The sequence below is a fragment of the Trachemys scripta genome, chromosome 1, assembly GCF_013100865.1.
Source record: "Trachemys scripta elegans isolate TJP31775 chromosome 1, CAS_Tse_1.0, whole genome shotgun sequence".
In the NCBI taxonomy this organism is placed as follows: Eukaryota; Metazoa; Chordata; order Testudines; family Emydidae; genus Trachemys; species Trachemys scripta.
In genome coordinates this window covers 141,823,169-141,839,923 of record NC_048298.1, presented here as the reverse complement: position 1 = coordinate 141,839,923, position 16,755 = coordinate 141,823,169, and the positions used below count along the sequence as shown (strand labels likewise).

The following is a 16,755-nucleotide window of genomic DNA, read 5'->3' as shown; positions in this document are numbered from 1 at the left end:
GAGCAGCGCCGGGCTGGCGGGTGGGAGCGATCTGTGTCCCGAGACAGCGGACTCAGGGGAGCCCGGGCCCTGCAGAGCCCGGGCAGCGCTTTCCCCGCCCAATCCCGCCCCCCGGAGCTGCGGACCAGACTCACCGCGCGGCGGCCGCTTTCCGCCGGAGCCCCGAGACAAGTCACCACGCTGCCCCCTGCTGACCGTCCCGAGCTACTACTTGTCCCCCGGCCCTTTCTCTCCCTTTGAACTCCTGCCGTGTGCGGCTGCGGAGTGCTCCACTGGAGCGGTGTAATTCCCTGCAGAGAAGGGGAAGCCGCACTGGAGAAACTCCCTCCAGCCCACGGACTTTGAAGAATTCATTCAATTTCTCCTGTCGGGTCCACCGCTATTAACGTTTATACTTTTTAAATCCAACTTTTTTTGTGTGCGGGCGTGTGTGTGAAAGCTGCAACAATAGCCCAAACTGCAGCAGGCACCGATGAATGATAAAACTGTGCAGGCATCCACTAGGGCCCAGCTAGCAAAGCGTTCAGGGGTTTTAAAGCTGTTTACTATTCAGGAAATTTGGTAATTATTTCCCCCCTCCATGTAATGGCATTACCCTTTCCCTTTTGATATTAGATCCTCAGTGGAGGCCCTCCCTTTCAAGCTGCCAGGAGAAAGGAAAGATGAAGGGGCTACAATAGTGCAGGGCCATGCGAGTTTCTTTCAAGCCAGCTGAGCCCTTGGAGCAGAGCAAGAAAACCAAGATAGGAAGGCCTCGCCTGTAGATTTCTGTAAGACACAAAGACTTAATGCTTTCATTGGCTTCCTTATTTATTATGCAGGATTGAAATGTCGGCCCCCTAGCATGTTTCATTGTTTGTCTATGCCATGCACTCCACTGGCAGTGTCTCAGGTTGAAATGCTATAACTCTAGGTTGACAAACAGTAGTTTACCTCTGTGAGGCAAGGAAGGCTTCTTAGCCTCATTTTACAACTGAGAAAACTGAGGCACAGAGGGCTAAAGTAACTTGCCCAAGGTCACACAGGAAACATATGCAAAGCCATGTCTCCAGACTCCTATTCCTGTGTTTTAACAAGATCAAGCTTCTTCCCTCCAGAATACAATCCTATTCAAGGAGCAGGGAACCATGGCAGGTAATAAAGAGCCATTATACACAAGGGACAAAACTCTGCCCTTACACTAATGCAGTTGTTTTCTGTATAGTTGCAGGAGTGTATCCTGAAGGAAGAATTTGCTCTTTATTTACTACAATTTATCAGACTTATCTTTTGTTCCAGGCCCTATGGAGATTTTATTAAAAAACACATCAAATGTCCCAGTATCCATACAATCTCCCCAGCCCACTCAGAGTCCTATTGTGGCCAGGGCCGCCCAGAGGGTGGGAAGGGGGAAGGTGGGGCAATTTGCCCCAGGCCCCGCAGGGGCTCCGCGAGCCCTGGCTCGGGGGCAGTCCGGGTCTTCGGCGGCATGTCGGTGACGGGGGGCCCTTCAGTCGCTCCGGGTCTTCGGCGGCATTTCGGTGGCAGGTCCTTCAGCATTGCCGAAGGCCCGGAGCGACTGAAGGGCCCCCCACCGCCAAAGACCCAGACCACCACCGCGTGAGTACAAGCACCGCAGCTCCCCCGCTTTGCCCCAGGCCCCCTGAATCCTCTGGGCGGTCCTGCTTGTGGTAGCCCACTCATCAGCCACTAAAACTTTCCCCTAAATCACAAAGACATTGCCACTTCAGCTAACCCCTTCCCTCAAAAGCAGCTTGAGAACAGTTAGGTTTAGGAGCCAAAGCTCAGCTAGGTTAAAAAAATAAAATAAAAAGGTGGTTCTTTAACCATCAAACTTCTCAGTGTGTGATACCAGCAAGATGTGTGACAAATGAGCACAATGTTGACTGCTATTGTATCTTGTGTGTTACACCATAATTGACAGATTATGATTTTTTTAACTATAAAGCCTATTTAAAGGATATTATTTCAATGTGTGAATTAAATAAATCATTAACAAACATACAAGCAAACAAACCAACCCACCCCAGAAAAACAAGCCCATCTTTTGTGAAACCACACCCCTCGCCCAAGAACAGAATCCGAATCCTGGACCTCTAAATCCCCATTACAGATTGGTGAGCTAGTTGAGCTATTGGGGAAATTGCTAGCCTTATGTAGACCAAATATTACAGGGAGATTTGACACACACTTTCCAGTGGGTTACACAACTGTTTGATGACAGCAGAAGCATACTGGAGATCAAGAATTCCAGGTTCTATCCTTAGTTGTGGGCAGGGAGTGTGAAGGAGTGGTTACAGATAGGATAACCACAGCATGTAGATTTGGTTCATGCAGTATGAAAGGAAGCATGGCTAACCTGATGAAATTTAGCTCTGCTGTATTAGACAGCAGGGGTTCAATTTTCAGTCAGCTTGAAATGAGATCATACAATTTTGTTGCAAACCTATATGTAAAATAGAAAATGGACTAATATTTGACTGCCTTCTAGGGTTGGGGTATAAAGCTTTGCTCAGTGATAGGGGCTAGGAAGCATGCTGAAGTATAAATAGCAGTCACTAGAACTGAAACCACAACTCATGGCTCCCAGCTCAGTAAATCTTCCTTTATACATTACAGTTATTAGATGAAAAGTCTCTCTTACAACAAGCAGCCTGATAGCTCCACTGTGGAACATTCTGCATAATCACAGAATCATAGAATATCAGGGTTGGAAGGGACCTCAGGTCATCTAGTCCAACCCCCTTCTCAAAGCAGGACCTAATCCCCAATTAAATCTGGTACAACCTGGTGTGTGTGTACTTTGATCAGCAGTGAAATAGTAAATAATGTTGACAGTTAACCATTAGGTTTCAGAGTAAACAACCTATTGAGATGACTGGGACACGTCACACTTCTTTCCTGGTTATTTTTTTAATCTATGGGTGGACTCAGACAATAAAAAACTACTTTGATTATATCTGCTGCACATCTGGCCTATGCTAGGGTGAAAATCATACTTAATGATTTCTCTTTTGAACTTGGCTCGTGTGAAATATAAAATACCTCCCTCCAGCCCCCTAAAAAACCCCCCCTTCCCGATTTTTATCATACTTTTAGGTTGTATGTTCAGTAGAAGTAAATCTTTCCCAAAGAAAATAAAATGATCAACATGTTCTATAAAAATGTGGTAAAAGTGTAAAGTATGTTTAAGGGAAGAAAATTAAATAAAGAAATAAAAAGGAAAAATCAGTACTCTTAAATGCAAACAAAAGGAAAGAAAGCAGCAAATTTTCTGGAAACAGTGGTAAACCCTTAAACTTAATAAAGCCAAATTACATTAGAGAGAGATCTTCATAAGAACCACTCTCCCTGCCCCAAGCACATTTTTTGGCTTCTCAGAAAAATCTCAATGACACCTCTTGGAGAATGTTAGAAACATTCTGTTCACAATCCATTCTTCCAACATGCCAGGAGTTTCTCTCTTTTGTCCCCATCCTTCTTATTTTACTGGTATGAAATATTTCTACTTTAAGAGCATACTTGCTCCTGTTTCTTTGCTTAAAAGGGAGAAATGTTGAACCCCAAGCCCATATGGAGCTAAAACAAAATAATTCAAGAACATTCATAACACAATGCAGTGTGGCTACAGTCTGTACATGAAGTGCTGCAACACTAGTGCAGAATTTGTGTGCTCTGGTATCTCAGAGTTCTGAAATCTCTCTTAAAAAACAAACAACCTAAAGATTAAAACACAAAACCAAACCCTAGGAATATCAAGATTTGTCTTTTGCTGGACATCCCCTTTTAAAAGAGGAAGAAATGGATTAGGAGCCTCTAATCTTATCTGATGTGGTACAGTATAGAATTTTTAACAAATATATTTTACTAAAGTGTTTGTTAGGCATTTGAATTAAACAGGTGTCAACAGAAATCAAGAGAGTGTTTTAAACAGGCTGAATAAAAATTCCTTCCCCTACCAATTAATCAGGTTTATCTTCCTGGTATCTCTGATGTCATTTGTAACCATATGAGTTCTCCAGCCATCTATGTTGTCCCCTAGGAAAAACACAGCAGATGAGAGCTGAATTTCTAATGCAAAAAACAAGCAGGGAAAAACATTAAAAAAATACCTGTGGGCGTTCTGCATACATCGTTAAGAAACAAAAAGGATACAACATTTTTGTTTTCTTTTATAGGTCATTTTTAATACTGGCCAGCTCATTTTGAACAATTCAGAGCCCATAAGTTATTTTGTACCAGTGAGAAACATCTCCATATGTGACTGCATGGCTATATCTGTGATAACTGAAGAACTGTAATGAGCCTAATCACAGTGTATAGTGATGGGCAACTTGGTTAATCTAAACTGGTTCATTTAGTGGCAGGTCCAAGACACTCCCATTGTTTTCCTGATTATTTTTCTGATAAAATTGGGTGGATTTGAACTGAATTGTTTCTGTGTAGAAACAGAAATAGATTTAAACTATGAGCCAATTGCTTCAGATAGTCCCAAACCAGAATTTTGTTGCACAGAATTCCCTCAGAAATACAGAAATTGCCATTCTGGATGAGACCAGTTGTCCATCTAAGTTAGGTATCCTGTCTCTAGCAGTAGTCAGCGGCAAATGCTTCAAGATGAAGGTACAAAAATCCTCACAATGAACAGTTATGGAATAACCAGCCCACAGTAGAAGTTTCTTCTTAAGCCTAATCTGTCAGTTGCTTACAGTCCACGTTTTATGCTTTGAAGCATATAGTTTATATTCTTTATTCATATATGTGCAAGTTTTTCTGAATCCTGCTAAATACTTGCACTTTAATATTTTGTGTGAATGAGTTAATAGTTAATAAATGGAGATATCCCATCTCCTAGAACTGGAAGGGACCTTGAAAGGTCATCGAGTCCAGCCCCCTGCCTTCACTAGCAGGACCAAGTACTGATTTTGCCCCAGATCCCCAAGTGGCCCCCTCAAGGATTGAACTCACAACCCTGGGTTTAGCAGGCCAATGCTCAAACCACTGAGCTATCCCTCCCCCCAGAGGTTAGCCATACATTCTGTAAAACAATTTTAAAAAAATCAGTTTTTAAGTTTGTCTTTTTAAATTTCATTGGACAGTTCTTGTTCTGATATTATAAGGCAATATAAGCATGTAATCCACCTTCTCTTTATAATGTTTATTATATATACACCTCTATCATGGCCCCCCTTGTTTTCCTTGTAAAGAAGACAGTCAATCTTTTCAATCTTTTTGCCTATAATTTTTATTCCTTACCTTTTGACCATCTTCTATTTCTGCTATAACGTTTTTAACATGGTGTCAAGTATCAGAGGGGTAGCCGTGTTAGTCTGAATCTGTAAAAAGCAACAGAGGGTCCTGTGGCACCTTTGAAACTAACAGAAGTATTGGGAGCATAAGCTTTCGTGGGTAAGAACCTCAGATGCAAGGCATCTGAAGAAGTGAGGTTCTTACCCACGAAAGCTTATGCTCCCAATACTTCTGTTAGTCTCAAAGGTGCCACAGGACCCTCTGTTGTTTTTAACATGGAGCATCCAGAAATGAACAGTATGTCTTTATCTTGAGTATTAGAGTGGTGTTATGATATTTTCAGTAGTACTTTCTACCCTATTCTTCATGAAACCTAACAATTGCCTTCTGGTCCGCTGCTGGCCACTGAGCAGAGATTTTACAATGAGCTGTCCATGACACCCACGTCTTTCCCTGTGTGTTAATTTAGAAACCAGCTACGTGTATGAATAGATGCATTTAATCCTTCCAATGTTCATTACCTTGCACTTGTTTTCTAACTGACATCATTGTGTCCATTCATATACCTCCTCTAGTCTTGACTAGCTTTAGTAATTATCTTACTTGAAAATTCTGATCTCATTCTTCTCTTTCTACAGATCCGTTATATATAAACCCAGGTCTTAGCTTGGATGGTAGGGACATCCAATTGTGAATTTCTTGCTTTGCAATATACAGGAGCTAAAGATTCTGAGTCAGTGAACACTCATCACTTCACTCCAACCAGTAAACAAATTCATCAGTTTTTTATTTGTCTGTATTACACAGAAAAAAGATCAGTTCATGTTGATTCAGGAGTATAAAGTTGCCCTAGTTTCTTGATATAACTTCCACCTTTTCCAACTCAGGAGAAAGAAACAGTGAAGACATGTTTCAGACACTTGCATTTTCCTCTTTGCAGTACCTGCCATGATTGTGGTACTATAAACTTAGTTTAAGTTTTAATACAGTGGTTTCAAATGTGAGGCATCAACGCACTGATGCAGTGAAATTCTCCACAACAGTACAATAATTGCTTTTGCACTGCTTTAAGCACTTCTCTACCCTCTCCATTCCATTCCCTTTAGAAGAGTTTATTCCTTTTTGCCAATTTCTCCCTTTCCTTCTGCTCCTCAGCAGCAGCTCACTCATTCCGGGCTCTCTCACTGGGGCTTGGGAGGAATAAGATCTGTGGCAGCTGAGTGCAGCTCTCATTACTAGGCCTATTCATTTTAAGAAAAATACTTTGATCATAACCATGGCTTTGTAGTCAGGTAGTCACTTACACAAGCAGTTTTTGTCAATTTTACAGCCAGTTCTCTGGTTTCCCAGCCTAAAGTCATTTCCCTGCAGGACAGAGATTCTAAAATGAATCCTGTAGTTGGTGCTGGACTGACAGTGCTCGAGCCTTTACTTCTCTACAGAATAGCTGCAGAATGGACAGCTGCAGAGCAAGTTTCCCAACACAGACAGTCCCCTGCCAATGGATCTTAATCCTGACCTACTAAGATGACCTAGAAGTGAGAGGGGAGTTCAGGGTAGAGAGTACAGGTTCCATTCACTCCATGAATTCTTTACTGAGACTGCCAAAAAGAAGCAGAGTTTCAACGATCATGGTGGTTTCTGTAATATGGACATTTGTATATCAGGAAACGGACTAACAGCCCAACTTATTTCATACAGACTAGCTGTCATTACCAAACTAGGCTGCATTTGAACTGGGGATTTAGAGGTGAAAGACTCTCTTTCCCATTACCAATGTCCTGGGCATTCCAGTCTCTAGTATGTATTTTTATTCTAGTTATCCAGAAGCACATTCTGCCATCACATTCACCACAGTGTAACTGTCATTGAAGTTTATGAAACAGTTGTCTTTCTCTGTGGGGTTGTGTGTGTAATAGGGGAGGATTTTATGAAGCTTGTGACTTCCTCTCCTGCTGGAGCAATCAGGAATGCAGCAACTCTGACATCCCAATGACCATGTCTTCTATTTCAACTTTTTATGTTGCTCTATGAAAACAGGCAGTTAATTTGGTCAGCTTCACTGTTCTGGTTTTGTGAGTTTCTTTGGAAATTGTGTGTCTGTGCCTTCCTTTGACCATCCAGAATGGCTTGATGCTGGTCCCATTGGATGGTGTCATAATCACATGGAAAAATCATCTCTGATTGTTTTTGTCTGATTTTCCAGGACAAAGAAAATTCTCTCTCAGACTCTGAGATGGGAGATGATGAACAAGAGCTATCTCAGGAAATAAGATAATTTTAAACTATTCAGAGGTTCTATTGAAACCCCACTAATCTCCTTATTTCTTGATACACAGGGGAAGCTAGTTCTTTGGCTTTCTCTGCTCCAGCCTGTAAAACCTTCTCCAAGTGGGATTTGTCCTCCTGGAGCCTCTTAATTTCATTCCTGATTGGTGCAAATTTCTGAATAACTGCCTCTGCCACTATCCCTTTGTAGTGAGCAGTGTCAAGACCAACACACTGGTGCACCACTTCCTTTATGCTGAGTCCTGTTACTGCAGCATGAATGGTCACTAGATTGGAGACACCAGGACGAGAGTCTGGGTCATAGGTCACCTCAGAGGTGAAGTCAGTCACAGCCTTGCGGAATTTCAGAACAATCTCCTCTGGACTGTCTGTGATGTTGAGTGTGCCTAACTTCTGAGGGTCTGACTTGGACATCTTGGCTGTTGGATCCCTGAGAGACTTTATCTTCTTTGTTGGACCTAAAAACACAAACAGATAATGGTTTTCTATTAATGCTTATTTGGCACTTTTCTTAGGTGAATACTACAACCTATAACAGGTTGCCCTGGCTGTTTGCCCTGCTTTAACAATTACTTTCCCAAGCATTACAAAATACACTCATCCTTGATCTTCATTCTCTCCCATCAAAAGCACCCCAGCCATTCCCCTTTCCCCCCATAATCACCCAAAGAACCTGAACCTAGTTCCCCTTCTCCCCAGTTACCTACTGCTGCTGGGATGATTCCCTGCTATGGCTCTATGCTGATTTCCCTACCAATCCACCTCCTCCTTTAGGTACCTGGTATTGGCGAGGCGAGTAACCCAGGGAGCACAAACTAGAAGTGTGTGAGGGATCCCGTAACAATGGGGAGCTGGGTCAGATCAGACTCCAGAGGAGAGTCTCAAAATGACCAGCCTCCTCACCATGAGAAGCTGTCCCACACAAGAAGCCCCTGAAACTCTCCTAGAGCTCCTTAGAAATAGCTCCCTCCCAGGTGTTATCTACTCAAAAACTAGGCAGGGGGAAAACATTGCTTAACTTTTGGCAGGGTGATAGGTGCCTTAGAAATAACTGAGACACATGCATGCATGCAAGACAGGATACCAGTATTATAAAGCACTTGGCAACATTCATCTAGTTACACCACTCCATTAATTCACAGTCTCTTCCCATTATTATTATTATACACAAAATGCAGTATGAGCCATTGATCTAATTACTAGAATCGCATAGCACAGAATCACAGTTGCACAGACATCACAGTATTTGTTCTCAAACTGCTCACAAGACACCGCACCAAGGTTTGTAACACCCAATATTCTCATGGGTGACCTCTCATTTTTAACTGGGGCTTTAAAGTGAAAAGAGGGCTACTAACGATATCCTGGCAAAGTAATCTTTTCTAAGGGGAGAACTCCCTGCTCCTGGGGGCTGCACATTCCTCTAGATTATGAACTAATGCAAAGATACCACACTTTTTCTGTACTCAGCTGCTCATGTTTCCTGCCACATGTGCCATTTGCTCTACAGAAAGTTTCAGAAATTTTTCATGGCCTCATAATGCAAAAAATGGCTGAACACATTTTCCTCAAAATCTCCTAAGCTTTAGGCTGTGACCAAGAATGGAAAGTTTAGCTCCAATGAAGAGCCTTCTTGAAATTTACAAGCATATGTCAAAGCACCTAATGAACTTTTGTGTGCTATGGTAATGAAGGTAATAAAATAGAAACTGCTTTGCAACTTCAATTACAGCATTTACTACAAGCAAACACTATAGCGTTATGCTGGTTGGTGGTCTCTTATTCAACACCTTAACGGGCATCACAAATTGCTCCTTAATTGGCACCATCGAACATATTCTCTCCTCATGAGAGGCCCATGCCTGCAAGAGCAGGGGCTGTAACCAAGCAGGATTGAAAGGCAGTAGCAGAGCATTGGGGGGTGAGGGGGGGGGGCAGGACTGGAATAGCAGATACTGTACACATTCCTTTCTGGGGGGTTTTCAAAGCCCCATATTCATTATATTCTATTAATCAACTTTGCCATCAGTTTGCCCCCTTTTCCACAATTGCTCCCACATAGATTTACCTTACCTGTAAGTCAAACCTCAACCCTTAATAACACACTACAATCTAGTATTTAACCACACATCTCCCTACTCACTTAAAATGGCTTTGGGCACAGGAAAGAAGTTTCCATATTTCTTGTTAAAGTGTTGTGCTATATCTCGAGCCAGTTCCAGGTGCAGGACTTGATCTTCTCCAACAGGAACATGTGTTGACCTTTTAATAAAAGACAGATACAGGAAACTCAGCAAAATTCTCTGGTTCTATTGAAACGTTACCTGAGACTGTCACAGCTCCTGCCATAGTTGAGGGCCAGACGGAGCCAAATGTTCAATCACAGCTAACTCACTCTCTTCTGGGTGAACAAGATTCCATACGGCTCCTGTCTAATATGGTTCTGCTGTGTCTGATGGGATGAAATGCAGATTCAGCAGCAAAAGAACAGCCTTTTACCAAAGTTTGAACGTAAATGGGAAATATACCAGAAAGAGTAACAATACTGGCATGTACACTTGCATTCTGCAAGCATCTCCCACTTTCTATAAGATTTCTACTACCCACTGTCTTCTATTCATTCGTGGATTTTAAGGACAGAAGGGACCGTCTGATCATCTAGTTTGATCTCTTGTATAACATAGGTCATACAAATTTATTCAATTACTGCTGTGTTGAAGCCCAATAACTTGTATTTGGCTAAAGCATATCTTCCATAATGATATCCAGTCTTGATTTGCAGACTTTAAGAGATGGAGAATCCATCACTTTCCCTGGTGTTATTTTCCAATGATTAATCGCCCTCACTGTTAATCTGTGATTTTTTAGATGAGATATAGACTTGAAATCATGTCCTCTTTTGTTTATTAAAGCTTCCACTGCACTTTCTAAAGAGTTGGTGTATGCTAAACCAAGTCCTGGCCAAATTCTAATTTACATTCTGCGTCTCTAAATACCCAGACAATTTCAATTCAATATGGTATTCTTTATTTATGATCCTAAACTACAGGGGGTCAATCTCTTCACCCCTCTACCACCAAAGAGTAATCAGGACAAGCTAAAAACTGTTACAGTAGCCCATAGGAAATCACAGTGTCTTACAACACAGAAAAAACAGTTACCTTAATCAATACACTTAAGCAGCCCAAAGGGAACATTTCCATATGCCAAAATGGTTCCAGAATCACAAAGTTATCCCACTGACCCAAAAACATATTGTGTTTCTATAAATGCCTCTGCATGACTTTCTTTCTTTCTGATTTTCTTTTGTTAGTTTTCTTGCTGTCTTTGCTCCTGCTTCTCACATGCTATTTATTTACCTTCTATTAATTTACTTTTTTTTCCTTCTCCCTAATCCTCTTTTTCCTCCTAGGTCACATCAGTTGGTTTTTGTTTCTCCCTTGCTTCCTCCCCCTACTTCATTTATTTTGTTTGTGATATTTTATTTGCTGAATCTTTTCTGCCATTTTTATGTGTCCTTATTTCTGCAGTTAGTTTTGCTTTGTACCATTTCAGTGTCTGCTTTTCCTGCTCTTCCTTCTATGACTGCTGCTCCTTTCCTAATTATCCATTTTCTCCTGCCTCTTGTCCCATTTCCTATAATTTTGAATATAAAAGATCTCTCTTGATAAATATATATCTTTTAATATATGTGCTCTCTCTCTCACACCTCCTTATTTTGTCATTTATTTTCAGTCAGCCAGGACTTAACATGCAAAAATTGAGCTAAAATGAGCACTGATAATCAAAAGTACAGAATCTTATTACACAGAGATGGGAAAGATCTAGGTAGTTCAGTCCATCCCAGGGCCCAGTGCAGAATGGTTTCTGATAGTGAAGTTGCCAGTGTTTTGTCCAGTGTTTTGTTTATTAAAATTACTTTAGTTGATGGGGCTTCTATTATTCCCCTTGGGGAACTATTCAACTATCAAACAGATCTCAGTTAAGAAGTTTTTTCTAATATTCAAATTACATTTTCCCTTTACTTTTACCCCAATATTCCTAATTATGATACATATAAACTAGCAATATCATCCCTAAGTCTTTTGACATGACTGTTTTCCCTCCCATTGACTCTATGCTTTGGATTATTTTACCCGAGATGTATTTTTCAGGCAGAAGCCTTGTTATTCCTGCCTACTCTATATTCCCAAACCCTCCATGCCCTTTTGTATCATTTCTTTGTCCTCACAGGAGTTGACGAACCCACACAACTCAATATAATCTGCAAACATGATGCACTACTTACTCTCCCTTGGAGATTCATTAATTAAGATTTTACATATTACCCGACTTAACTATGCTTCATTCACAGATGCAACCTTCCTCCACATTACTAGCTCTTGATTTCAGTCTCATGAGTCAGCCTAGGAACTAAAATCTCAGCCGTGTATGGGGAGAATAGAGTGTAGAGTGGAACCATCAAGAAGCTGGAGTGAAGTGGTATAGGAGTCAGACTGCTAGCACTGGGTAGGTGGGCAGGGAGAAGAAGAGGGATTAGGTTTACAAGAGACATGCGGGAAGAACCAGGAAAAAAAGAATGAGTAACTGAAAGAAGGATATTGTCTACATTTCGTCAGTACAGTAAACTTCTCCTTAGGGATGTAAAAAAGAGTTAAAATGTGAAAAAAAAATGCTACTTCATAGTTTCCCAATTTGCAGAAGACTTCTTCAAATATTGTGCCATATGGCTACATGACATCCTGATGGTGCCAGGCATTACACCTCATGTCAAAGCTGGGACCTCTGCTAATCTTACATCGAAGATAATTGACTAGTATAGAACTATGCTTCTGTAATGGGTCTCAACTTTCTCATGAAGGCAACACATGAGGTTTAGCTTCCCCTTTGTGCAGAGAACTCCTCCCCCACTGACACAGCATAATCTATGCCAGAACTTGAAAAAAATGTAAATGAATTTAATAGTGGTGTAAAGTGCCCAACTGAAAGGTCTGGACACTAAATCTCTCTAGCTTCATAACAGGTCCATCATGGGAAGTAACAACATGAATCAGCCCTGATCTTGAGGATCCACAACTAGTTTAGTCTCTGTGGCCCATTCAGTCAATCAATCCAACGCAACAGCTACATGGGCCAATTGGTGTTAGTTTTATTGGTGATTTCAGGGACATGCACTAAATTGTTCTGAGGTGACCAACTCTTCTTAGACAATACCATCCAATGGCTTTCTAGTGGCCTGATATTTAACCACTATCAATATGAGCAAGATTTTAATCAGTGACTGAAAGACGAAAAGGTTTCATCCATTCCCAGTCCTCTCAGCTATTCACGCCCTTTGGTATTTAACATGTTGACCCAAAGAACTTTCATCTTACAGCAGTTGAACAGACATTGCCTGTGGGCTCACATTCTGTCTCTTACTTGTACAGCAGAATATCTGCAGCTTGAAGCACAGGGTATGTAAACAGACCAACGGTTCCTTCATAATTCTGGCTGGCATTCTTTACCTGTTTGCAAAAGAAAGACATAGGGAAATCATCCATTTGGCTAATGATGTCAATGTCTGATTTTGATTTTTTTGGTTTTAAGTTTCAGTTAGTGAGTCTGCTTCGTTCACTGACTGTGTCATTCTAGCAAAGAAGCATTCCTAACAGAATTCGTGCTTTTTCAATGCTCAGTGCTACTTACTGCTCATGGATCCGTTATTTTCTAGAGATATTTATACATCTCGTCTCATAATATTTGTTCTGTTATTTTACTAGGGAGATATATTAGATGTGTGGGATGGTAACAGCCAAACTCACTCCTTTTTTGTTTTTGTTTGTTGGAAGACTGGTATGCAGCACTTGTTTTTATACAAAGTCCTGGTACCCTCCAGATTAACCCACCTTTTTGTAAATAGTTATCAAAGGTTCAAAAGTTCAATACCTAATTCCTTTATCACCCTAGATGCATATCATCTGGACCAGCTGGTCTGTAGATGTTCAAGTATCTAGTTTCCTGCTTTTTGTTTTAACTGTAGCTACATTTAAAAAAATCCTTAAAATCTGTCCAGACTTTCTCATATTTTCCTATATCTTTTTCCTCTCCCCGTCATCCAGATCATACTCTCCTGTCTCCATCTCCAGGCTCTTAAATACGGGGGACCTGATGCCAAGCACCTGCAGCTCCTATTTGTGGGTTTTAAAAGTCCAACCACTTATACTTAGATACCTAAATACGGCTTTACAAGTCTAACTTGAGAAACTCAGGTTTGAAAAGCTTGGCTTTAATCTAAGTTTTGCATTAACACTATTTGTTGCATTTAAATTTGAATGAGTTTATTTAATTAAGAAGAAAAAACAGGAAGGGGGAAAAAACCACCCACAAACATCTGGAGGTATTTAGCCTGCTCCAGTTGTGAACTCTGCGAACTAAACTGCTCTGGATTCTTTTTTTCTTCTCATTGTTTGTCTCTCTCCTGATTCCTTGTAAAACAGACTTTCAGGTTCGGGGCCCCTTGCCACACCCCAATACAGGTAGCACCATAGGGTCGGCCCAATCTAGGCCCCAGCCTCTTAGCCTCACCTCACCCTTGCAGGCCTTCTTACTTGGTTTATGGGTGGGGAAAAGCAAAAGTTCAAACTCAACAGAGAAGCCCCTCCTGGGGTCAGGTCAGTGACACCACCTTACTTCCGGGGTGCCTAGAGAGCAGCTTTACTGGAGTTCTTCCAGCCAGGTAGCCCAATCACTCTCTTCCTGCCAGGCTTGCCTCTGGGGCTCATTGGACTCTTCCCAGAGAGGTAGTGATATCTAAACAGTCAAGTTAAGGCCTCTCTGACCCTCCTATAGTCCTGGGCTGCTGCCAAATCAAGTTCATGGCATTCAGTTTGAGCCGGTCCTGACAGATGGCACCAATAGCATGGCTCTGAGGACCACGCCACGGCAGATGCCACCTGCTCAAAAGTAGTGAAAAATCTCTTGAGGTCCCCTGGTGGTGCCCATCTTAGACAGCTTCACAGGGATGGGTGTTGAGTTGGGGGCCCAGGGTTAGTGGCCACCACAGCCCTGGGTGACCCTAGAGGTTGGAGAACTGACAGCATCTGTTGCTCCAGGTTCTGTTGTTGAGGTTAGCGTGTGGCTAATTCCCTTATCAGCTATTGCTGCTGCTGCCCCAGCTGTTGCTGGATTGCAAGCTGTTGAAGCAGCTGCTGCTGTTTTTGTTGTAGGGTGGCCTGATGCTGCTGGTTTTCTGTGACGCATTTTAACAGCCATTCCAGATCCATTACAAGGTTATTTCTGTCAGGATTTTCTCAACCTCAAACCTCTTCTCTCCTTTTCCCCACTCCCTGCCCCCTTTTCCCCTCCCTTTCAGCAGAGCTGACCAAGTGCCCGCATTCTCCACCACTTGTAAGAGATTCTTTCTGGGGTACTTCTCTAGCTGGGTTGGGGCCCCTTGCCATGCCTAGTTACCGCCACAGGGTCGGCCCAGTCAAGACCACAGCCTCTTAGCCCTTGCAGTGGGCCCCACCCTTGCAGACGCCTTACTTTGTTTATGGGTGAAGAAAAGCAAAAGTTCAAAGTCAACAAAGAAGCCCCTCCAGGGGTCAACAACAAAAAAAGGTCAGTGGCACCACCTTACTTCAGGGATGCCTGGGTAGCAGCTTTACTGGAGTCCTTTGGGCTTAGCCCAATCACGCTCTCCTTGCCAGGTTTGCTTCTGGGGCTCACTGGACTCTTCCCAGAGCTGGGGGTCTTGGGCATGGTGGAGGTTCCTCCTGCTGCTTCAGGAGACTCTCCAGCCGCTCCATTCTCAAGGCTTCCCCCTTGCTGACTGCAGCTTCCTCCTCTGAACACTTTCTGCCCTACCATGCATGGTTGGAAGGGCCAGAGAGGTGGGGCTACCTTGGCACTGAACCTCCCTAACACCTTCCCTGTCAGTGTGGGGTTTATACACCCCAGCACACTTCTGATTTCTCTTCTTGTTAAATAAAGAAAACACAAAGAAATTAAATGCAAAAAATAGTGTTGATGCAATACTAAGAAACTAAGCACATATGTCATGAATGGCAAAAGGGAAGATTTTTCAGAACATCAACTCAGCCACAGTCATCTTTAGTAATGTTTATTTCTGTATCCCTTTTAAAATGTAAACCTTAATATATTCCATACCATACAACACACAGAATATCTAACTAATGTTACAGAAGACTTACTTATGGAATTTCCTTACTTGTGACTGCTTGATTTTTTAGCCTTAATGTTTCTGTTGTAGTTCTTGCATTTTATTATTTTACTAGGCTTGAAATAAGAACTTTAAGGATTTTGATAAATGATTAAAAATACCAGTCTATAATTGAAAACCTTCTTTAACTGCCTCTGTATTCTCTGCTTATACAGGTATGCTACTTTGTAACCTCCCACAGCAGCAGCCTCACTGACTCACAATATACAGTTATGTCTCCTATAGTAATAATATTGTACAGGGTTGTTTTCTTTCCTCTTCCTGAAGTGACTCCATCACCTTTTAGTAAGAATGACTGGCCCAGTGTTTATGGTCCACAGGCAACAGAAATTTTTACAAGAAGGACAATACTGTTGTTATTAAATTTCCTTAAATATCCTTTTAGTTTAATATGCTGATCATACAAACCTTACCTTCCACTGCGGAAAGCTTTGTATACGTGGCATACTAGTTAAGCACCCAAGAATCCAACCGAGTTCTGCATGTTCAGGCACCTAAAAAAAAAAAGCCGTAAGAAATCAGACTAGGTTGAATGTATTTTCACCTGCACACATCATTTCCAGAGAAAGTACAGCCAGTAAAGGCTATCAAACCAGAGAGTAGTAAGATTAGTTTATTTTTGGCTATCATTTTTTCAGTGAGTTTAGTGCTGGTGAGAAGTAACAGAGAGCCCTGGTGGCTGAAGAACCTATATTGATTCATAGTACAAGTACAACTCCTGCAGCAGCAGTACAAGCTTCCCCACCCTACCTGGTCAGCCTGCCCTAACTGACCAAGAAAGAAAACCGTGGAGGTGAGACAGGTTTTTAATTTTCATGTTCATTCAGATCTTGGCCTTTATGCTGAAATTCCAAGTACCTTGAGGCAGTGGGCTAGGGATTACAGCACAGGACTGTTAGTCAGATCCCCTTGCTTCTAGTCCTAGCTCCAATATTAATTTGCTGTGGGAGTCAAACACATCTCTGTGCTTCAGTTGTCCTGTCTGTAAAATG

General features: G+C 41.9%; 1 protein-coding gene across 1 annotated transcript in view; it reads right to left on the bottom strand.

The window, feature by feature from the left end:
- Positions 1 to 6,020: 6,020 nt before the first annotated feature.
- WARS2 (tryptophanyl tRNA synthetase 2, mitochondrial) overlaps positions 6,021 to 16,755 on the bottom strand; it is a 73,577-nt gene continuing 62,842 nt past the window's right edge. Inside the window, exons 3-6 of the mRNA XM_034787986.1 lie at positions 16,177 to 16,257; positions 12,961 to 13,046; positions 9,683 to 9,801; positions 6,021 to 7,997 (exon numbers count right to left, since the gene is read on the bottom strand). Coding sequence (XP_034643877.1) covers positions 7,549 to 7,997; positions 9,683 to 9,801; positions 12,961 to 13,046; positions 16,177 to 16,257 — 735 coding nt within the window. The 3' untranslated portion in view covers positions 6,021 to 7,548. The remainder of the gene's footprint in view (positions 7,998 to 9,682; positions 9,802 to 12,960; positions 13,047 to 16,176; positions 16,258 to 16,755) is intronic.